The 24,923-nt window shown below is 43.7% G+C and overlaps 1 protein-coding gene across 6 annotated transcripts in view; it reads left to right on the top strand.

Annotated features, from left to right (window-relative positions):
* The window catches only part of LOC129174290 (cadherin-6-like), a 402,680-nt gene that overhangs the window by 365,921 nt on the left and 11,836 nt on the right, over positions 1–24,923 (top strand). For 5 of the 6 annotated variants that reach the window (XM_054766133.1, XM_054766132.1, XM_054766131.1 and 2 more), the window contains 3 exons: positions 15,292–15,654; positions 22,810–23,104; positions 23,489–23,608. In XM_054766133.1, the coding sequence (XP_054622108.1) occupies positions 15,421–15,654; positions 22,810–23,104; positions 23,489–23,608 (649 nt within the window). In that variant the 5' untranslated portion in view covers positions 15,292–15,420. Of the gene's footprint in view, positions 1–14,740; positions 15,098–15,291; positions 15,655–22,809; positions 23,105–23,488; positions 23,609–24,923 lie in introns of those variants that run through there. The other variant, XM_054766134.1, reaches the window with a different exon arrangement.

Raw genomic sequence — 24,923 nt, 5'->3', positions numbered from 1 at the left:
AAGGGTATGATGCCCAATTTGGATTTTTTTTTGTCAAAATCCAATCTTATTTGTGGTCGTTCACATGACCTAAAAAATGTGACTTGTCAATGTGAGCTTAGTCTCAAAGCAAAAGACTGACTTGATGCGGCGCATCAAAGAAAAGGAAAGTGAGCATTGAGTTCTTCTATTTAGTGCTTTTATTGTTTTATGTTATGTTTTTTGTGCACATTGTGAGTAACTTAGGTGTTCACTGAGATATACGTTCCGACTTAAATCGCTGTCATAGAAATGAAAATATCTATAAGAGCATGACTTATGGGGGGTTTAAAAATGTCCTATCTTTTGACAGATTGCCTTGAAGCGTAATGGCACACGCGGTATGTTGTTGCCACACGTTTTGCTAAAGTGTCGTTTCTGTGTGCAATGGTTCAGAAGAAGTAGCAAGATGAAAAAAGTGGAGTATGAGGGTTTTTTTTCTTTTAAATGCCAATGGGCGGGGCGTCCAAACTTTTTCCACCGAGGGCTGCATACAGAAATAACAAAAGATGTGGGCGACCATATTGATATTTTTAATTACGTAAAAAATGCTCGAATCAATTCAGCATAGATGTGCTTTGAAGCTTTAAAGAAAACTCCAGCTTGCGTGTCAGCTTTGATGTTATTAGTATCAATATTTCAACTTTTTCTCCTTCCATGACCCTGTTTTTGCTGTTTCTTTTTGCAATTGTATTTTTTTAGAATGTGCTGCGGGGACGATTTGCAGCAATAAGCAGCGTGCAGTGTCTGCCATGTACACATGCAGTGTACACATGCATGCTAGCTAATAAACCTGTCAAGGTGACAGATTTGTTTACGTTGCTGTTTTTTGTCAGCAATAGCGGCTCTAGCTAGCTAGCTGGTGTGGACAGATATCGTTTGCTCTTGCAGGCTGTTGTATGTTTGTGTGTTGTGTGTATTCAAGCCTTGTGCAGAACGTGTCAACAGGTTGCCGCCGACACCCTCCAACCCCTCAACACCATCCTCACTTATACTGGCTTCTTGTTTCTGCAAAGCCCCCCGGGCTTAAGTCGGCCTGCAGTCAGCGGACATGGCGACGCTGAAGGCTGTCTAGGGCCGCGCCAGCTCAACGTGACAGCCAGTTAATAAGTGCATGACGGCGCGGGGGGCGGGGGCGGAGGTGGCGGAGGCTGACTTGGAGGTTTGGTTCGGCTGGGAGGGGGTTAATATTGACCCAAGAATGACAGAAGGCTAATAGGGGATCAGAGAGTCCAGTATTAGCGGGGAGTCGTACTACTTGTACATAGGCAAGGAAAGGTCAGGTAGTGCAGTGAGATGATTGAAGGAAGTCGTTAGGGATGGGAAATATATATATATATATATATATATTTTTTACATGATATACGTATGTAAATAATACGTTTAATTATTTTTATTCTAATGAAATGTATTGATCATTATTTCAAACCATTTATTTATCCAAACAGAAGGCATCACTCTTCATGTCAGTGCAATCTGAAGCTCAAAGCTACAAAATGTAGCAATACAGTACATTTCTTTTTTATTATTATTATTATTAGGGGCCTATAGATATGCTATATTTATTATTATATTTACAATTATTCTCTGCATTTCCTCTGTCCACCCCTGAAACTCCCTCGGTAGCATCCCTATACATTTTAGTTAATTGTAATTATTTAAAAAATATTTTTCTGTTTGCATTACATCATGTTTATCCAAAGAAAAGGCTTCAATCGTCATGTCAGCGCAATCTGAGGCTCTTAGCTAAAATTGTATACATTTACACTTACTTTGAAATTATGTATTATAATACTTTGTATAATTTATGTAAATTGTGTAAATTCACTTGAAATGACTTGCATTTTATATTTTCTAATTTTGTTTTTCATCAATGTTGTTTTTTTTTCAAATGTATTATTATTTTCCGCAATGATAACCCTGTTTATCCAAAGAAAGGTGCATGATAGAGCAGGCGAGTGCAGTCTGAGGTTCAGAGCTAATCTTCCTTATGTTTAAGTGCACAAGTCTAGTGTATAAAAAAAAAAAAAAAGACATTGATGAAGAAAATCTGAGCATGTTACCATGTGACAGTCAGTCCAACAGATAAAAACACACATTTTACCTCAATATAGTCCCAAAATGTTGCTTGGCTTTCTGCAAAATTCTTAAAACTGTACTCCTCAATAATCGATTAGTCATGACTGCTTTTGGTTAGCAGCTGCGATGTTTCTGTTGAAGGTCGTTTGTGGTGACGGTTTGTTTGGGATACAGTGTGTGTGTGTGTGCGTGCATGCGTGCCTATGTGTTTGACAGACAGCTTGTGCATGAGTGTCTTTGCGTGACTTTTAGCGTGTCACTTTGTCTGCGGCACGGTGAAAGCAGAGTGATTTGATTGTGCTCTCTAACAGCCTGCAGGAGGAATGATGCGCGTTATTGCACATGACAACAACAACACTGCAGCTTTTACACAAAAATGTTCCTTTCCAGAAAGGCTGCCTTGATGTGCACACTTTCTTCCTCCCTCCCGGGCTTGTCACCCTCAGATGGGCCCCTCCTCCTGCAGATAATGGTCTCCTGTCTATTTTGTGAATGATATCTGGATTCCATTGTGTCACAATGCCTTTGTGACTTTCTTCTTATCATTTTTTCCCTCCCGTTTCTGTAAATGAACAGCCAGCACATCGGCAAAGCTCCTATTTTCTCTGAATCCCCCGAGTGAGAAAAGGCGAGCCGGGCGCCATTGTGGGCTCCCTCTTCAACATTAGGACGGTTCAGTGACAAGCACAGGGGGGAAATAAAATGGAAGCAGCTCCAAACAAACTACCTGTGTGTGCTGCCCCTCGGGAAGCACACAATGCACACATCTGTGCTGCAACACGGGACACGTGGTAATAATAGTGAGCCACCGTGTAACCCCGTCTCAGGTGGGGCCAAAAGGATCTGTCCACTTCGAATGAAAGGTCATCCTACCGCGGTGCTTTTGACATGAATAACTGACAAATGGATGTTTGCGGTCCGCAGGCCTCCAATTAGGCTTTGACAGAACAGTCACATGGAGGAGAAATGGGGCAGGTACTATAAAGCCCCTCCAGCACTCTGCGAGTTTGATCTAATGAAGGCGATGGCAAACTTAGGTTATTGTTTGCCAGAGGACAATCCCACTGAGCTGAATGTGCGCTAAGGCAACGACGCCCCGGGAGTTTCTTTGAAATGGAAAAATGGCATTAAACATTCCATTTGTATTAATTATACCGCGCCTCTCATTAGCATCGCCGCTCTCCGTTGGTTAGAGGCGTCCATTGCACGTGGCCCGAGGCCCCGGCGAGGCTGTGATGTCACCGGATGACACACGGCGTGGAGATGCAGCTCTCCTGCGAGACGTCGCTCAATCGACGTCCTCAACGCTAATTGAATTAATCAAAGCTTTAATTCAATCCAGCGGCCGAGGCCTCCCAGCTGTAAGCCTCTAAGTGGCTTTTAAGAGAGTCTGCAGGGGCGGAGTCAGGGATTTGGTGACACCCGACAAGTCAAAGGTTAGGCTAACAGTGGCAGGTGGTACTTGACACACATGCACGTGGACGAATGCAGGGAAGCTAGCATGAGGTGTCGTTTGGCAACCTTGTGTTGATTAAAAATATGTTGTCATTGAAGATGAGCAGCATAGAAGATGGATGAAGTTGAAGTGATGTTGACATAGCTAATTGCAAAAAATAAATTAATTAGGCTAATAGTAAACCTCTCTAACAAGCCAAAGGAAACTGCTATTAATTTTATACGTTTACAGCATAGTTTCCTTTTGAAATGTTATTCTGGCATCTACACCAGAGGTGGGAAACTGCTCATTCAGCCACCCACGGAAAGAACGCTACAACACCAACTGTATAGCAGTGTGCACGTGTGCAAAGGCGCTCATAAATAATGGAGGGCCGGCAAAGCATCTGTCAGCTTTTCTGTCAACTCCGCTCCAGTCAGACGAGGCCGAGGGTCGGAGTCCGCGTGTTCCAAACGCATAACGAACCTCCGTCCTGCTTACACCGGACGCCCTCACTCTCACCTACACGCCTCAGCCCATCTGCTGATTTACGAGGTCCTGCACCCCACCCAAAGGAGAAGAAGAGCACACGTCTTCCTCTCTGTTCCATAAATACAAGCATAGATTCACACACCATACCTGGCCAGGAAGGTTTTCAAAGTCGGACCGTGGTGGCGGGGGTGTGTCAGTGGGGGAGCCGTTTACGTTCACCGAGGTGGCGTTTGCTTTGGCATTGTTGGTGGTGGCAGGAGCGTTTCTGTTGACATTTGCATCATCAGCAGAGGTGGCGTTTGTGTTTGTGGCGATGGCGTTTGCTTTGGTGGTGTTTGCCTTGGTGGCGATGGCGTTTGCGTTGGTGGTGGTGTTTTGCGTTGGTGACGATGGCGTTTGCCTTGGTGGCGATGGCGTTGGGTTGGTGGTGGTGTTTGCCTTGGTGGTGATAGCGTCTGCATGGGCAGCTACGTTTGCAGCGGCAGCAGTGGTTTGCATTAGCCAAAGTGTTTGCGTTGGCGACGGCGGGGGAGGCAAACACGCCTCCAGTCACATTGGTGGTGTTACCACATTAACAGTTGCTTCCCCAAAACCGTTGGGGAGTTTTCACACTTGGCATCAAGAGCGAGCCAGTGGGGGGAGGCTAAACGGGTTGTGTGCTTGTGCGTGGCTCCATGAGGGGATTGTCCTCATGGCGTCATCCGTAGACTCTCACCCACCAGCCAGTACCCTCCAACCCCTCCGCCCTTTCCATCCAGCTTGGCACTCCCGTCATAAAGATTGGCTATCTGTAAACAGTCTACCCAATCATCCAAGCCAAGTCTTTTATTTTCAGGAACCACTTCATAAGCCTGGCAATGGTGCTGCTAGAAGGGGGCGGGGTCTAATGAATGAGGGTGGGATGAGGGTCTTTTTAATTGCAGTCTGGGTGAGAAGAAGAGACAAGTCGGGCCTCTCCATAAGTGCGCCTTTGTTTTGTTTTTTTTCACAGCAAGAAGCCCCCACTCTTTTTTTCCCCTCAATGGCAGCTTTGGGAATGCAGATGCAAATTTGCCGCATGGAGGAAGTTGGACCACACCGCCCGACCTCCCTTTCTCTCAAGCATCATCAGAATTCTGAAACGGTCATCAAAATGAGAGCGCTCTGCTACTTTTAAATGCCTGGCTGGGAATGGTGTTAAAATGTGCATTCCGCACTCCAAATCGATCGCACGGGTTCCCCGCCCCCTGTTGCATGGTCACCTTTGCTGTACAGCAGCCCAGCATTAGTTCTTCCACAAAGGAAAACTCACATGGCGGTGACCTCGAACGTGACGAAACGACGGCTGAGGATAATGAACGGAGTAAAAAGCAAATTCCAATCTATCATTTTTCCAGTCGGTGAGCAAGATTAGTTGCTTAAAGTGGTGACATTGCTCGCCGGCTTGTTTGACTGCGTGGACACGTTAATGCAGTATTGATTGTTTATCTCAAATAACAGCGCTGGCGACGGCGAGGAGGAAGCGAGCGGGCGAGGGAGTGAGGGCCTGCAGGCGGTAGGTTGCGATAGATTATTCCGTCTTTTGACTGGTGGCTGCCGATTGTCAATCTGGGCCAAAAAGGAACGCGTCCTATCTCGCAGTCGTCAAGGTGTGAAATGGGAAAGAGAAGGTGCGCTGCAATGTGGCCGTTGCACGATAAGGACAAATAATTCAATCTCTCACCCGGGCCGGAATGGTAACTTGTGTCGATACGGGAACTGGCCTGTATGGCCACTTAGAGTTCCTCCCTGACCTTTAACCCTGCCCAAAAGCACCCAGTAATTACAAATAAGCGATCCAATCCGGGAGAGAAGTTGCGTGCGCCTCGGCAGAACTCGGGAATCAAGCGCTAACGCGGATCAATTGGCCTACTTTGTTCATTAGTGGTTCGCTCCCGGGGGTCAGGGGGCTGGCCGTAAAAGAAACACAGCCCATGGAAGGGCTCATTCCGCCAATGAGGCAGCAGTCCCCGGGCGGAGGGGGAATAACTAGTGGAGGTAAATAAAGGTGAGTCACCACTCAGGTCAAAGTGATTTGCCATCGTCGCTCAGAGGGAGGCAAAATCCGTCCTGACGTGATGATTTATTCTGCACAGGGAATGCAGCAAACAACATGTGGACATTAAATCAGGAAAAAGATATGATCACAGTGGAAAATGTAAATAATATTAAAATGACATAACTATGTGGACAAAGTAGGACAAAGGTAGTAACTCTTCTACTCCTCAACCGCTGCATGCAAAATTCATCAAAAAGTACACTCCTACTGTGTACCGCTGTAACTTTAGGGTGTTTAGCCCAATCGCCACAAAAGCTGGTACGCACCAGAAGGCGGGGGTGTTCAAAATGTAAGATTAAATGTAAAAAAAGTCAGCACTCATTTTACAAGAATAAAGTCACAATATTAAGAGAAAATGTAGTTGTGATCTAACGAGGTAGTCACAATAAAAGTTATAATGTCAAAGTTAAAATATGGGAATAAAGTCATAATTACGAGAAGCAAATTTACAAGAAGAAAGTTAAAATAGTTGGAAAATAGAAACAGAAATGGAACAAAGCTGTAATTTTACAAGAATAAAGTGAAAATATTAAAAGAAAAGTTGAACCCTAACGAGAAAAAAATAGCAGTTTTACAAGAATAGACTGGTAATATTATGAGGGGAATTTCTGAAGTTGTATTGTGAGAAACAAACCTAAAAAAAAAAGAAGCGGTAATTTTTGGAAAATTAGTTTGGGGAAGAAGTATGGGAATAAAGTCAAAATATTACGAGAAGAAATGTATGGAGATTTCCGAAGAAAGTTGGAATATTTAGAAAATGAATGGGCTTTTTCACCCATGTCGCAAAGCTGAGATGCATTTTGTTCTTGAAATATAAAACACATGTAAGTAATTATCTCAGAGATAAAGAATCAAATATTACATTATTTCAGAGAGGAAGCTGTGATTTGTAAGATAAATATTTTGTTCTCATTACTACCATTTAGGATTCAACCTTCCCTAGCGTCCACATGCTTCCCTGCTTGTGCTCAGGTACAGGTTGGGGAAAAATTTGCTCCAATTTAGGCGCTGTAAAAAAGTGAAGCCCCCGGCCGGCGTCCTTGTTTATAACACAAAAAATGGTAGCTCCCAACTGTCAGCGTGTTGTTTTATGGGAGCGGCAGAGGAAAGGTCGTTACTCTCAGTTTAGGGGGGGGGGGGGGGGGGGCTATTTTGTCCGTGCTCGCCTTTTATTGCGGCCGTATTTTAGCCATGTCTTAGTTTTCAGTTCCATGTATTATTTAGTGTTTGACTATCATGTTGTCTTGTTGCTGACCCTCTGCTACTGATGAATACATGTGTACATCCCTCCATTGCACTACTTACCGGTTACCACAGCAACAAATGTGGGAACAGAACTCCACTTTGTGTCAGATCAGACAGCCCCCCGCAAGATGTCTGGTTTCCTTGAGTGTAGCGTGATCAGCGCAATCAATAGCAACAACGCCACAAAAGTTGAACTTTTAGCTGCTGAAAGTACAAGTTGTGTTCACTTGACTGCACCCTGATTTGCATTGAAGGCGCTCCCATCAGGACCGGCGGGTGACTACAAAGACCACAGCGGGGGAAGCAGGAAGCCAGTAGACCACCCACCCCCTCTGATTCTTCCCACCACTATGTCCACCCATCGTGTTGTTCACTCTTTACGCAAAATCTCACTTGTGTTTACAGTATTAGCACCCTTTAAGCTCCAATTTAGGGTCATTTCTTAAAGTGCTTGCTAAAAAGTTGGGTTCTGGGTGGTTCAAGTCTGTACTTTTTTGAGGGGGGGGGGCAGTAAACAGGGGGAGCCCAGTTTTTTGTTGTCACTGAAGCAGCGCCAACCTTCACAGTTGAGTCCAGACATAAAATGAAGGGCGACTCCTGCAGCTTTCCACAGACACGAAAAGTGGGCCACTCCGACTGACGGATGCGAGCAAAGAAGTAGAGGTGGGGAAAATTGGGGGCTCTCATCGACTTGGCCCAGATTGTGTGATTTATACCAGTTATTTGCTATGCGGCGGCAGTGGCAGCGGGGGCGTACGAGCTGCGGGGCGCGAGCTAATTTGCTTGTACCACTGTCATTCATTCAGTGTCAGGCACGTGCACATCACATACGATCAGGTGACTGAGTTGACACACAAAGCAAAAACAGGATAAATACCAGCAACTGAAAAATGAGTTTGGGCTTTACATCCCAGTATGGATGCACATTTTAAGCCATTTAACAGCCGGCTTTGGGTACAAATGATAGTTTTACTCAATGACGGTGTAGTGGTTCACTGAGCTGACACAGTGTACCCAGTCTCTCACCCTAAAGGTCAACTGGGATAGGCTCTAGCCCACATGTGACCCTGGAAATGAATGGATTGCTCCATACTGTTAATGCTCCAATTATAGCTGGACAAAGGATGTTATTTTCTAAATGTGAAAATTAATTCTCTATATCAAATACATGTTTTAACTTTGATAATCATTCGGGGTGTGTGAGAAAGCGGACAGGAAAACCCAGCTCTCTTTGACCACATGATCATTCATTAAGAAGTATATTGAACAACACAGTAGCAACAGAACCAATGTTATAATAGAGGTTCGTAGCAGTGGCTCAGCCAGTATTAATGGCACCCATGAATTCACTGTAAACAATAATGCAATACAAAGTAACATGCATGACATGCAAACATGCAAACATTTTAAAGTGCATGCAGAGGTAGATGAAGTGGCTACCGCCATCTTGTGGAGTTGATAAAGTGAGTGTCTATGGTACAAAGTACAGTGGAAGCTCACTTTTCATCATTCGTTCATTCCAAAAGGTCAGGCAAAAACGGAAATGTACGAAAACCGAGGCAATTCTTCCCATAGAAAATAATTCAATGAATCTGTTTCAGACACCAAAAAATATTGACAAAATATGTTTTATAGAGAACAAATATAATTTTACATGCAGTAAACAAAATAATGTGAAATAATTAGAAACGACAAACGGATGGAACTAATTGTTGACTTCCCGGACATCCTAGCAAGTTTGAATTCAATCGTGATTCTCACCTTCTTTATCAAATTGCTGCCACCTGCAACATTCTTTGGCCCCATGTTGGGTCATTTAGCAGTCGCACTTTATAGTAATAATATGCATGGAAGGTGAGTGAGCAAGATACTCAATTTCACGGAACAATAGAGTACAGGGCAGACGGACTGGTTTGTTATGTGCAATGTTGTACAAAATATTTTAACAAAAAAATTTGACAAAAACTAAATCATGTGAAAACTGGGGCGTATGTGAACCGAGGTTTGATTGTCCATCCATCCATCCATTTTCTATGCTGCTTATCCTCACTAGGGTTGCGGGTATGCTGGAGCCTACTCCAGCTTGCTTTGGGCGCGAGGTGGTGTACACACTGGACTGGTCGGTGGTTTGATTGTATCATATACAATTGGATTATGTCATATGGGATACATTGTGGCGTATTCCAAGCATGCATTTCTAGTTCATCCGTTGTTTCTGTAAGATTCCTGGTGATGCGTTTCTTTGCCTTGCTCGGCGAGTAGTGTGTACATCGCATAGAAAGGGGGCGGTGTGTGCGTCAGTGCGTCTAGACAGTGGGTTTTTTGAGCTGCACAGTAGATCAATACATATTGACGATGTTCAAAGGGGAATTATTGTTATTTCTGTTTGCTCACTAGCATGTTTCGTGTTGCTGTGAAGCAGCAGCTGAGATAAATGAGCACTCCTAGATTTGGAACCTGGATTCCAAAACTGCCCTAAAATGCAGAACAGCTTCATTTTGCATTTGCTGCCTTTAAGGACCTTCACTGCGGGTTGCCATGTTTACCTGTGGAAACCCCCCCACCCCCATCCGCCGGTCCCCTTCTCTCACCTCCCCCTTCCCTCTTCCTCGCTCGCCCGCCCACCTGGCTGACATTCTCCTCTCTTACTTTTAATTGCACCCCCGGGGGCCGCTGCGAGGTTTGCCTGGGCTCTACGTGCAGCGCAGGGTGCTCGGCCATGTCGCTCACGTCGCTCGTTAAAGAGAAATACAAACACAGAAGAAGAGAATGCGCCCCAGTGTAAAATGCCACCCAGGCCTGTGCGTGCATGTGAAAAGGCCATTAGCGGTGCACATCCAGTACGTATTGATGAAAGCATTTGTATAACTCCTGTCTCTGCCCTCATTCGATAAAACCAATAGCTACCTTTAATCACTAATTGTTGCCATTCTAAACGGACGTCCAGTCGTCAGGGGTGCATGCTGGGAAAATTGGCAGCGAGACGCATTAATCTTGCTTACCAGCTCAGGTCTTATTGCTCGACGCGGCCTGTGACACGCAATTTAAAGCAATTTTCATTTTCCTTTTTTTTTTTCTTATGCAATTACGTAGCGCATGATATTCATATCAGGATGGACGAGGCGGGCGAGGAAAGGAAAATAAAGGGCGCCTCGGTGACGCTTGTAAACAGCGGCTCTTAAATGGGAGAATATAATTATGGAGTCATGTTGTATTACACACTTCCATTATGACGACAACGCTAAGACCTGTGGCGCAGGTCTGCAGGCGGTTTAACGGCGCCTTCACACGTGTCACGTTTGCTTCAGTTAAAGCGAACTTTGGTGCATTTGCTCTACTCGGGACCAAAGACGAGGACCAGGGTTAAAATGACAATAAAAAGCAAGCAGACATGACAAGTATGTACAGTTCGTGGTTTGGTCCGAAACATTGCAGAAAAGAGATTTGAGAGGCTAAAATCAGAGGATATTTACGTTTAATCATGGATTTATTGTTGCAGCTCTACTTGATATCGGTCTCGGAGATGATATGCTGGACATTATCAGTACAGTCGTCCCTCGTTTATCGTGGTTAATTGGTTCCAGACCCGACCACAATAAGTGAATTTTCGTGAAGTAGGATTCCAAACACAAAAAATGTGTTTTCCAAAGTCTATGCTGGCGTGTGTGAATATCTTGTTTTGCCTAAAACACAAAGATACAGTAATAGGTCTGCTTTCATGGATAAATAAGGAAATGACTAAATATTCACATTTGAGAGGCTGAAATCAGAGGATAATTCTTTTTTTTTTTTTTAATCAAAAAATGGTTAATCGAATACCAAAATACTTGTTGATTAACTGGACAATTGATTAATCTATTAAATGTTGCAGCTCTAAAATACACCAAAACATAAATGTATTCAACCCAGCAGAAGGCATTTGGGTTTGGAATATTCAAATTACGTCCAGAGATGCTCCATATTGCCTTTCTTACCGATCTTATATAGCCTAGGCTCCCAGATTGCCTTAGGGGTTACGTGAATAAATACTACAGAACACTGAGATTTAAGTAATGCGCTCAAATGCCTCATGTGAACAGCCAAAGCAGGTATGTAGGACAGTACAGAAGAAAGGCGACAGCATGAAGTTGTTCATTGTTCTGTGTTAGATGAACAAATAAGTTTGATGATGGCGTTGTGCATTGAAAGTGTTCAATCTTGAAGATTTTTCCCGATCATTGATATTGTGTGCTAAATGAGAGCTTGTCTCCTTACGTGGTGGTGTGACTGTTTTCTGAGCTGTGTGAGCCAGTCATTTGTTTGTTGACTGACCAAGTTAGAAAGCCCCCAGTTTTGCATGTGTAAGTAAATTTATGCTTTCACGAATAATGCGTCCTCTTCAGGCGTTGGGGCCGCTTTGTTTGGCAGTCCTTGGATGCAGATCGAGACTTATGTGTGTGAGTTTCTCAGATGCTGCACAGACAGATGTGTGTTTTCACTTATTGCAGCTTATTTTGGGAATCTATCCCTCGCGATAAACGAGGGAACACTGTACTCGATTATCGAAACAACAAGCTTCAGATTAATCAACTAAGAAAATAATCGTTAGTTGCAGCCCTTGTGTCAACCGATACCCTCAAACTGATGTAAGATTATCCTTCTTTTGCTGTGATGCAATTCACAAAAAACAGTGCAAATACTGCAAAATGCAATGTAATTTATAGGAAAGGTGCCATATTTCTTTTAAACATTTTGTCCCAACAAGTTATTAAAATGTGTGACCAATGGTTAACTAAAACTTCTACCAACAGGTTAGTCTTAATAAATTCACAAATAAGAATCCTATTCAATAATTCTGCCAATTATACAATTTGGAAAGCTGCACATTTCTATGTTGCACAAACATCCGCAGAAGTATGACCCGATGGACTGATACATTTAGTGTAATTATAAATTGGGCCCATTCAGCATGTCTCTGATCGCCTGTTATTATTTTGCAGCAGGTGTGCTAGCTCCATGTGACTACAAGCTGATTAGAAATATTAAAGGAAGACACCTTACTCCTCCCTCACATCACTTTACATTCATTGCAAACTGCTAATTTAGAATCCAAAGACGAAACTTCCAGAATGCAGATACACTGAGCTAGCAAGCTCGTTGTGTGGAGCACGGCATCACTACTCGCGCAGCAGAAAAAACGATACCAATATGAACAGATATCTGTATTTTTAGCCGATGTTATCAGGCATCCCCAGTTAGGTCATGTAATAGCTGCCAACTTTCTGTATGCGTGTGGACTTTACTCCCATGACAAAAACACTAGTGTGTACGGAGTTCCTATTGTCCTTAAATCTTGCTTAAATATACCTTTATAACGGAGGCACTTTCTTTTTTGGGATGTAATTAAGTCAAGATAAGAACCCAAGGAGGAGCATTAGTGAAGTAAAGGCTCTTTTCAACAGAGAGAGCATGTCATCGAGTCCGCATGCACACTTTGTCGCCGGTCGTCACAGCAACGCTAGCTCGATTGATTTGGTGACACAAGCGATCCGTTCACGCACCGATGGACACATGGTCAAACACGGAGCAGGACTCCAGCAGACGGGTAACGCTCCAAATACTCCATCTTAGCATTTCTGGACAGGCTTCCACCTTTGTGGGAACACTTTAGAGAAGACTTTCTGTTCCCAGTTTCTAGGCTCCAACATCAGGGGCCAAAATTCTCTCAGTCACACTTGAAAGTAAGCCGTTATGGGAGCAAAAGATGCGGAACAAGTCCACAATGTTCTCACTTTTCACTCCTCTAGCTGGAAAATGTCCCATTACTTCAGCGCGTATGGTTATTGCCGTCACATAAACGCGACTAACCTTCATTGAAATCCGTCGGTGGCCACATTATGCCGTTAGCTCAATGGGAAGTCCGCGAGCGTCCTTCAAGTCTCCCTCCATCTTACTCCAGTCTCACACAGGACAAATGTAGCACGGCAGGCATTTTGTCGACACCGCGACATTCTTAACCGGCTGTGACATTTTTTATTTTTTTTTTGGCCACAAAATAAAGCTTCCGCTGACTTTATTCCTGGTCGTGGTCCACCCTTGTCAGGAGAATGATGGGGGGCAGGGAGCTGTGGCACAATATGGCTTCCAGGCTATGACAAATGTGGTCAAGGGGGCGAGCGTTCCCGGGGGACGTCTGAGCCCTCCATACAGTGGAGGCATTAGCTTTCTGCTGTGACATTATGAAGAAATCCATTGAAAAGGCCGTCTTCTCAGCGCTGGGAGACTGGAGGTAGAAAGCTTCATGAGTCCCCCCCCACCCCCAGGGATACGCTGGTATTTCCAAGCACGCCGAAGCCTACAGCTAATCAATAGCTCAAAGTCCCACATGCTCCTCGCCAGCGTCAATTAAGTAAATTCATAAAGTCGAGTGTGCAGGGAGTGGAGCTGCAGGAGGAGGAGGAGGACAGAATCATGCGGTCATTTAGTGAATTTGGATAGGAAGCAACGCTGCAGTTGTGGCTTATAGAGCACAGCGCCGTGGTCAGAGTCCATTCCTCCACGGGCGTTATTAAGCAGCCTGACAGTCCGTCTCGCTTTCACCTGCCTCCATCAGCAGCGCCTCAGCTGACCCCATGCTTTTTTTTTTTCTTCTTTTTTTTCACCACACTGCCTGCTGATCCAGGCAGAGGACACATGCAAAGTGAGTGGCTTTCAGCACAAAGCCAAGCCATAATGCATATGAAGCAAAGCAGGCAGCTGGGGGAGGGGGGTAACATACTGCAATGCAATGCATGGACCTTCAATTTGCCTCATAAGGGGAAATCAGGGCACGGCCCAGCTGCCTCAAAGAGACAGGTAGCGTAATGGATGGACCCGTGTCCCCGATGGACTGCTGACGCTGCTCTGACAGGACCTTTTCCAGTTCTCCTTCACGCGGCCCCACCCCTTCGCCAGGCGTCTGGTGTCAAAAACTTCCTCCAGCTCACACATAAAAGAAGTGAAGCAAGCAAATCAAGCAAATAAAGAGTTTCCAAAAAAAAACAATGGTGGTTTAACAGTGGTTTAGTGCAGGGGTGTGAAAGGATGTAGGGTGCTACAGTTTTTTTTTAAGTCCTGAGTCTTTGCTATCAAAATGGAGTGAAGAGGCTGCATTAAAAAGCCTCCATTTTGTTTTGAAGATGTAGCGAACATTTGGTGACATCATCTTCGGTGCCCCCGCCCTCTCCTCACCCCTCTTTCCTCGCTCCATTTCCCTGCTTTCCCTTCGGACTCTCCAGCTCCACTGTTCCATGCGGGTCAGGCTGCTTAATTCATGCTATACTTCCTCATTTCCCAACATGCAGAGCGAGGGGAGCTGACCACAGCGCACCCGCCCCCGGTGGGGGCCCGCTGATGAGCCTCCTACCAGACCCCGCTACTGCAGTCTGGGAAATGGTCCATCCAGCTGAGAGGAATAATAGGAAGAAAAGTCTTTTTGCTTCTTTCAGCGCGTTGGCCTTCAGAAGACGAAATGGCACAAAAATATTTCAAAGACTTCCTGGCGCCCATGTCAGCACTCCTCCCCCCTGTGTGTGTTTGGCAAACAGTCATTTAGCAGAGTATCTTTACACTGATCTTCAAGTCCTAAAGTGAGCTTGACATTGCTTTGGTCATTCTGCTGTGTGATAACGGCGTGTGCTCCAGCAGATGCTTTCAAAAGATAGAACAAGGCGGCCGGCACTCCATTATGTGTTGAATCAGGGGCTTCATGCAGATAAAAGTGGCATCCACAGGTAGTACTGCTAATCTGATAGAGGCCTGTCAATCACAGGTGTGCACATGAATTCACAATGTCGCTGTAAAAGCCTGCAAGTCCATTTTGTCCAACGGCAGTTGTTAGTATTGTGATTGTATGCCACCTGCACTCAACTAGTTGGCTCTAGTTTGTGCCTGTCCTGACTCGCCTTTCCGATTTTGCTGCTTCCAGGTGCGACGAAACTCTTCCTGCTAGCATGAAGACCGAGCCGTCACTCTGACCCAAAGACCCGCCACACACAGAAGGAGGGGACAACGGGAGGAAGACGGGTGGACGAGGACCCAAGAAGGCCTTGTTGTCATGGAGACAGTGTGTGTGCTGATGGTGCTGTGGGCCGCCGCGGCCCAGCTCGGCTCGCCGGCGGCGGGGCTGAGGCCCCCCCGAAGGACTACACTGGGGCACAAGGGGTCCTCGGGCCTGACGGGACAGGATGCCAACGGGGTGCCGCTCAGGCGGTCCAAGCGAGGATGGATGTGGAACCAGTTCTTCTTGTTGGAGGAGTACACGGGCACTGACATGCAGTATGTTGGCAAGGTACGCTCAATACACACACCTTCATTCATTCATCTCTTGTGTCACTCATTCATCCATCCATCATCTAGTCATGCACCTCATCACCTGTTCCATCCATGCATTTACCGGTCCATCATCCTTTCATCTGTCATCCTTTCATTCATTTGCTCTATGATATGGCCCCTCCCATTCATCCCTCCATCCAACAGTACCCAGATATTCATCCATCTATCAATCATCTCTTCATCTATCCATCATCATCCTTTCATCTATTTGTCATCCACCTGCCATAGTCCATCTGTCCATCCATCACACATTCACCTATAGTATCTATCCTTTCACCAGTGTTGTCATTCACCCATTATCATTGTCATTTCACTCCAGTTATCCTCCCTTTCATCCACCTGTTCATTAATTCATCTTTTCACCCACATTCTTATCATCCTTTCACACATCTTTCATCTTGCCTTCCCTCCTTTCATCATTCTTTCATCAGTGTTGCCATTCATCTATCATTCTTTCATCGCCTTATGCATCCAGCCGTTGTCATCCATGGGCCCTCCCATCATCCTTTCACACATCTTTCATCCATCCTTTCATCATTCTTCTTAACACCATGTTTTCACTTCTGTTACCTTGGCTTCATCACCTGTTCATTCATTCATCTCTTTGTCCACGTTCTTATCATCTTGGCATCATCCATCTTCCCGTCACCTGCGGGCCTGCCTATCATCCTTTCACACATCTTTCATCCATCCTTAATTCGTTCATCCTTTCATCATTCTTCCATGTCACCCATTCATCCATCATCCCCTCACTGTCACTTCTATCAGTCCTATCAGTCTCTCATCCCTTCACTAGTCAGTCCCTAATCTGTTCTTTTCAGCATCCTTTCATATATGCACATTTAGTCATCCTTCCAGCATCATCCTTTCATTTATCCATCACCAGCCATGACTGTTCACCTATCGTCCTAGCATCTGTTGATGCATTCATCATCCTTTCATCGCTCTTCCACTACACCGGTGTAAAGCGGAATGTACAAATCGTTCTTTCTGTGCGTCAGAAGGGAATTCTCCGGCAAGGTCAGGCCGACGGCGGAGGGAAGAAAGGCGTTTTTGTGCGTCAGGGCTGAATGGGCCGCCGTTTTGCATTCCCGCTGCACTCTCCCGTCCAGGAAGGACTCATTCAAGCAAATGAGATTGGGCAACATGCATCTTCGCCCAGTGACTTTGAGCGGCGCTCTAACAGGATTACACGGCCGGCAAACATGGGCCAAGAACCAAACGCAACATCAAGAAAACAAACGGAGGCTACAGAAAGTGGTCCTCTTAGCGAGCGGAGGCGGTAATAGCCCATAGATTTACCGCCCAAAGACGCCACGAGAGCGTCGACCTCCGAGCGCTTCATCAACAGCCGCTTGCGTCGCCCCTGTGAGAGCGTGCAGCTGAGGGCGTCCTCGTCCGCCGGGCGCGTATGCACTATCTTGCTGCAATTACTGCATGTTAATTGTGAGACTATAATAGAATTAGAGCCCAAAGGAAGAAAAGGCGACAAAAATGACTAGGAAGTAACACAATGACAGGTTATTCCAAACAATTGTCACAATGATGCAACGGCACAATTATTACCCTTACAAAGCCCAAAGAAACTCGAGAGGCAGCTGGTTGGCTGCTAATCCCGCCCTGCCGCCCAATCACGTTGTCCTCCGCAGCCTCTCATTAGCAGGCGGGCTGCATGCAGCCCCCCCCCTCCCAGCTGCCTGTCACTGGGGGAAGAGAATGTTTGTTTATTTCATTATTTGCTACTTTACCAAAGGGCATGCACACACACGCTCACACACACACAAAACACACTTCATGGCCTGAGAGTGTTTGTGCTGCACTATCATATCTCATAAAGTATTTACAGCCCCTGATAGGCCCCGCCAGTCCTGGGCCTGGTGGGCAGACTTTGCAACGTAGTTTGTGTCTGCATGTGTATGCATGCAAAGAACACCCCCCACCCCATCCCATTCATCCGCCACCCGCAGGCTGCAAATGGTGGGACTGAAAGCAGACAAACACACATAATAGGCTGCAGAGGGTCCGCATGACTCAGCAAAGACATGAATGTCTTCTGACAGCCCAAAGCAAACGTTGCTCTCTCGCTCACTGTTTGTGTGCATGTTCACATGAACACGTGGGTGCGTGCGTGTGTGTGTGTGTGTGTGTGTGTGTGTGTGTGTGCCAGCTGCTCATGCTGGCAAAGAGCTAGCAATATGCCGCTCTACCTGCAACATGGCACCGCCCCCCGCCATGACCCAGAGCATGCATCATCATCATCATCACCACCACCATCAGGGCAATAAGCTTGTCAGAGGGTGATGCCCCGGCTGGGGGAGGTGGATGTTGACTTTTAATAACGCTCACCTCCTTTGTAGTTCTTTGGTATAAACACTATGGAGCACAGTGAACGTGTTTAGATGACATCAAGGCACAAAAACTTGGCGAACATCAAACAAACTTCCTTTTGGCTTTTTTCTTGGCTTTTTTACAAGACTTATTCCAAGAAAAAGGATGAGGGAGACGTTGCCACTTTTTTTTTTGAGAGTTTATTTCACACTTTTTTTTTGTAGTTTTTACCCTTTACTTATAACATTATTGGTGAGCTTCTTTTTACACTTGAATGACAGTTAAGAATGAGCAAGAGCACATTAAGTTTGAGTTTTCGTTTTAGTGGTTGTGTGTTTTACTGTTAGCATTATTAGTTTGCTTCTTTTTACCCTTGCGTGACATATAGGAATGCTATTGATGTGTCTTATATTGATATATTATGTCTACTTATGTATAGGTTTGCTGTCAAAGCTCACTTCTGATCACATGATGGCGACAAGGCGGCGGTCAGTTGCCTGAGACTAGCGAGCGTTCTCAGATTTTCCCACCCTGGAAGCCGTTTTCAAAATATAGCGTTTCAGATCACCCAGAACGCCGTTTCTGTGTGGATGAGAGGCTGAAACGTTAAAATACTTTGATGTTTTGACCTGAAAACATGTCTGTGTGGATTGCCCCTAAGGATGCCAAACAATGCTGCATGAATAACCTTGGTATCAGGTTGTCACCACATGAGGTTGTTTAAATGAAAGTCAGCATTTTAGTGTATTTAGTTTTGCGTGGCGCTATTAAAAGCGCTTCACTTCTTTTTAGACTTGCATGACAATTAAGCATGTTAAAAATAGGATATGTGATGCCAATCACCTTTGCATTACGCCTTTTCCCATGAAGATCATCATTTAAGTTAAAAGAGCGTTTACGTGTTGCTATTCACAGCCCTTAACTTCTTTTTACACTTGAATAATAATTAAGAGTGCAAGAAAATGTGATACTCTCATTGGGCCGCCATCCATAAGGTTGTAAAGTGTTTTAGTGGTTTTACGTGTCGTATTTAGAGCTGTTGACATCTTTTTGCACAATTAAGCATGTTAAAAATGAGCGATGCGATACAAATCACCCCAAAGGGATAGTTGGGATTTTCTCATATGAAGTTGTGTGACATCCCCATCAACAGTGTAGTCCAATAACAGCGACTTACCCCCCCACTTGGTCTCCTAAGTCCAGTTCTGGTCATATTTCTGTGATGAACAACGTAGTGCCGCTTAGTTGCTGGGGACAATTAAGTAAAGAGTTTGGCTTCTAAAAACAATGTGTTGAAAAGATTAAAACATTTGCACCACAAAAATGTCTTATTAAAAAACTCAAACCTCACAAAACGCTCGGCGTTATATCTGTCTTCCGCCGCGTTCATGTGAATGTGGCGAAGACACTCACATCTTCTTCCGCTGTGGAACGCATACGTAAACAAGATGACCGCGACGGTCCGTCGTGGAAGTAGATGCAAGCATCTTCGTCACATACACATGAACGCACAGGCGACAGTGCGCAGGGATACGGCAGGAGACAGATATACAACGACAAGCGTTTTGGGAGGTCTGATTTTTTTTTTTTTTTTGAGAAGGCATTTTTGTGATGCAAATGCATCATCTTTTGAACACATTATTTTGAGAGGCCAAAGTGGGGGGGTTAAGTCGCTGTTATTGGACTACAATGCTGATGGGGATGTCATACAACTTCATGTCAAAAAATCACAACTATCCCTTTAACATAATCCTAAAAGTAAAAAAAAAGTGTTTTATTGCTTTTAGGTTACTATTTGTAGTGGTTAACTTCTTTTTACACATGCATGACATTAAGAATGCTAAAAAATGCCAACCTTTGCATCAGGCATGAAGTTGTCTAAAGGAAAATCAGCGTTTTAAGTGTCGATATTAAAAGCAATTCACTTCTCTTTACACGTGCATGACAATTAAGCATCTTGATAGGCTGTGGCTTCAATCACCTTTACATGACGCCTTTTGTCATTAACGTCATTCAGATAAGAATTGGCTTTTTTAATTACTTTTTTTTTACTGTAAAAAAAAAATTGGCATTTTTATTTTGTATTTATCAGTTCAATTATTTTTACACTTGACGAATCAAAAAAAAAATGTTGATTTATGACGCAAATCCCCTTCGCATTAGGCTGTCATCCATGAAGTTGTCTAAATTAAAGTCAAGAGTGTTTTAGTGGTTTTGTGTCTATCAAGTCTTCTTTTTACACTTTTTTGCACTTTAAGCATGTTAAAAAATGAGATGTGAGCAAATCACCTTTACAAGACAACTTTTTTTTCCATTTTAGTTGTCCTTAAAGTTAAAAAATGTATTTATTTTACTGCTTTTACGCATTACTATTTGCAGCGGTTAACTTCTTTTTACACTTGCGTGACAGTTAAGAATGCTAACCTTATGAATGAAGATTCATAAGGTTGTCATTAAAGTTAAGAATGAAAGTTTTTTTGTTTGACTATTTACATTATTGACACTTGCGTGGCGCACGTCACCTTCGCATTCCGCCTCCATCCATGAAGCTAGAGTTGAGTGTTTTACACAATCATGTTAGGATTGGCTAACTTCTTTTTGCACTTGCATAACAGGTAACAATACTTAGAAAATGCATTTTGGTTAAAATCAAGACAGTTGACTTACTTTTGCACCATGACTTTAAAAAATGTTATGATAGCCACAGTTAGACATTTCTATCCCCAAACAGGACAAAATGAGTTAGTCGAAAAGTGAAAGTCTTAAAGACAAGTGACGATGACTTCCATGACGTAAAAAAAAAAAAAAAAAAAAAAAACATTTTCCGGCGCAGAAATGAAATCTGAAGACCTGTGAGTTCCCCCGAAATCTCTGCTTTGTAAACAGCTTTGTAAAGCGCTGTGTTGCACCTTTGAGTGTGTTTTGTTCTCTAAACGTTGAGTCTATTTCTGTGCGAGAGGCGACCATCTGGCTCCTCCAAGGCAGCCAGTTCTCCACAGGCCAGGACACGAGGCCTGCGAGGCTAACTGGCTAATTGCCCTGAGCGCCCACCGCCCCTCCAGCCCTCCCGGTCCTGTGCCGCTTCACCCTGGCGTGAAAGAACACCTGCAGAGGCGCTGGCGAGTAAAGAAGCATGCTTTTGCCGCGATTAAATAAAGCAACCAAAGCGCAAAAGTTAACGTGGTGTAGTTTGGGGGCGTCGGCTATCGATGCGCCTACCTTGAATGCACATGTGGCTAACACCTCAGCATCCTGCTGTGACGCTTTAATTGTATTTTCCATATAAATGGATCGGCCATCGTGCATCATTGATTTCCATTTTCCTGGTGTGAAGAGAAGGGCATCAGGTGGGGGTTGGGGGTGGTGGGTGAAGAAGGACCCCCATGATGTCTCTGAGCTTCCAAAGCAATGACACAACGTCTCCAGTCTGGATGTTATCAACAGATGACAGGGGTGGTGTTTTAAGAACAGCTCCTGCCACATAGAGGATCTTTGACTGGCATTTTGGCAGCAGGTCAGAAAAACAGCTGTCATATAGATGATCTGTGACTTGCCTTTTTTCAGCAGAGAGCTCATTTCATATAGAGGATCTTTGGATGGCTTTTTTTTTTTTTTTTGCAGTACATCCTCAAGTACAGAGGATCTTAGACTAGAGTTTGTGCAATAGGTCTTTAAGAAAACAGCAGTGCTCGACTATAAGACATCTTTGATTGCCATTTTTGCTGTAGTCTGAAAAAAACAGCAGATAGCTCCCGCCATATAGAGGATCTTTGGATAGCTTTTTCTTATGCAGTTGGTTGCTCAAAAACAGTCTTGAGTTGAGGATCTTTGTGTGTGTGTGTGTGTGTGTGTGTGTCCTTATAAACAGCACAACACTCTTTGACTAGCATTCTTGCAGCAGGTCTTAACAAAACAGAACACTCCTGTCCTGTAGATTGCCGTTTTTGCAGTCGTGGAAAAAAACACCTGATGGCTCTTTGGATATATATATTTTTTGTTGTTGTTGTAGTCGGTCATCAAAAACAGATGAGCGCTCCTGTCATTCAGAGGATCTTTGAGTAGTGTGTGTGCAATATAGCCTAAAAACAGCAGAACACTCCTGTCATACAGATGACCTTTGACTAGCATTTGTGTCAAAGGTCTTTAAAAAAATAGCAGAGAACTCCTGTTATAGTGTGTGTACAGTCCTAACAGCAGAACACTCTTGTGGTATAGAGGATCTTTGATTAGCATGTTTATTTTTCCAGTAGGTCCTTCTCCTTTCATATAGATTCAAGAGTTTTGTCGTATGCACAGTAAAATGTAATTCTTGTTCTGTTCATTCTCCCAAAAAAGAAGGAAAACAAGAAAATGAATAAGAACAATTAATTATATAATTAACAAAAGTTCATATACCTTGAACCTTTCTGGCAAAGAGAGCCATGAAAGCCAACATATTTTACTAATATAATCATGATATTTCTAAACGTTGAATACAACTAAATGTGTGCATTTTTAAGCAAGACCAACAATTTTCAGTTGAGTGCTCCTGTTGTGTAGAGGAACTTTGAGTAGCGTTTGTGCAATGAGGTCTTTAAATAACAGCAGTCCTGTCAGAGGATCTTTGACTAGCATTTTTGCAGTTGATCCTCAGAAAGAGTAGCTCACTCCTGTCATAGCGTTGTTGCAGTTGGTGCTTAAAAACAGCAGCGTGTTTTTCCATTTGGACAACTGACAATTCTTTGATGTGCAGTACTTTGTTACGATGTTACGTTCATAAAACGTCTCCCCTCTTGCATTGCAGCTGCACTCTGACTCCGACCGTGAGGACGGAAGCGTGCGCTACGTGCTGACGGGCGAAGGCGCCGGGACGCTGTTCAAGATAGATGAGAAGTCGGGCGACATCCACGCCACCAAGCGTCTGGACCGGGAGGAGAAGGCGTACTACGTGCTGCGCGCCAAAGCCGTCAACCGCTTCACCAACGAGGCGCTGGAGGGCGAGTCGGAGTTCATCATCAAGATCCACGACATCAACGACAACGAGCCGCGCTTCACCAAGGACCCTTACCTGGCCAGGGTGCCCGAGATGGCAGACATCGGTAAGTCAGACGCTTTTTTATCACCAAAATGTTACTGCAGTTTTATCACAACTTTTATGTTCTGACATTTTCACAAATAACTTCTACTCTGAGTACTTTTTAAATGGTCATGTGACACATCATCTTCACGATGACTCTCCTCACGTTAGAGACGTTGCGCTACACGTCCGCCTGTTAAATACTTCCCCTCATTTCATTGGGCTGCACATGTAGTGAGGCAACGCTCGGCCCAGTCAGGCGCCACACGGTGGCTAGCACTTGGCTAATCGCGTTCCGCTTAACTTTCTTCTTTTGACAAGCACGAGCATGCAACAGTTAGCAGCAATGATCAACCACAAAGCCGAAGTTGATTTTGCACAATTTAAACACCTTCCCTCCCTGCAGGCACCCCCGTCATCCAGGTGACAGCTTTAGACGCGGATGACGCCACCTACGGGAACAGCGCCAAGGTGGTCTACAGTATCCTGGAGGGCCAGCCTTACTTCTCTGTGGACCCAGAAACAGGTCCGTGTTCTTCTTCTTCTTCCTCCATCCTTGTCTTGTTGATGACATCCCATTTTAGTAAATAAAACCATCCCTCGCAAGAAAACTACATTTCCCGAAATGGCGCCACATGTCCACCAGCTGGCTTGGTGAGGGGGTCTGGGGCGGTGGGATTTGGAGCAGACACGTTGGCAAAATGACCGAACCCAAAGTGTAGTTTTAATCATTAATGTGTGCTCTGGATCACATCCTGATTTGTCTTTTTTCTGCTCTGCTTAAACAAACAAAAGGGAAATCAGCATAAAAACCATTTGCAGATTAGTGAAAGGGATTAGCACTAATATGTTTGAACCCACATGTGACATGGAACCTGACATCACCCCCCCAACCCCCAACGCCCTCAGCTTGGACACGGCTGGACTCATAAACAGGATTATTTCTTACTCCATCGCACAATAACATCAAGCTACATCCATGACGTCTGACAACCCGCACCGTGAAAATGAATATTTTATTCACATTAAATATATGGCTTGAAAATTGTTTTTTGGAAGATTTTAAAATACATAACTGATTTATGGCTATAAGTAAAACTTTTTCTGGAAAATGTATTATTTTCATCTAAAATGTATTTTTAAAAATTCTCAAATATTTAACTTTTTTTCTCAAATTGTTATTTTTCTTGTAAATCTTTTTAATAAAACTATATCACTATTATAGGAAGATTAGGATTTTTTTTCTCTAGAACATACAATTTACGTGTGTGTGTGTGTATACAAGATTATTTTGTACATAATTCGATTAGGACTTTTTTTAAATTAGTTTTTGGAATAAATATACACTTTTTATTTTAATTTTATTTTTTAAATGGATATATTTTTTTAAAAACATGTCATTTTTTTAATATATGCATTTTTTTCCCAAAAAATATTGTTACTGAAAATTTATAGAAATTAAATTGTGAGTTATGATTACAACTCTCTTTCTTGAAATTATTTATGACATTGTAGTATCAAAATCTACAAGCTTTTCTAAAAATATATACAGTATATATATTTCTAAATATGACTATTTCCTATTAAAAAATATATTTTTTTAAATATATTTGTGAAAATATTTGGTAATACTTTCCCCCTTGAAATTATACAATATTTTTCCGAAAAATATATTGCTTTTTTCCCAAAAATGTATTTTAATTATTGAAAATGAATAACACTAATTCGAGTTAAAACTTTTTTTTTTGCAATTACTTTTTACATCAAAATATGCAAAATACGTTTTTTGTTGCTAATGTAATACCCTGAAATGATGCCATGTTTTTCTCAAAATATTTTAC

This window comes from Dunckerocampus dactyliophorus, chromosome 21, assembly GCF_027744805.1.
Source record: "Dunckerocampus dactyliophorus isolate RoL2022-P2 chromosome 21, RoL_Ddac_1.1, whole genome shotgun sequence".
NCBI classification, from domain to species: domain Eukaryota; kingdom Metazoa; phylum Chordata; class Actinopteri; order Syngnathiformes; family Syngnathidae; genus Dunckerocampus; species Dunckerocampus dactyliophorus.
This window is presented reverse-complemented; position numbering and strand designations above follow the sequence as displayed.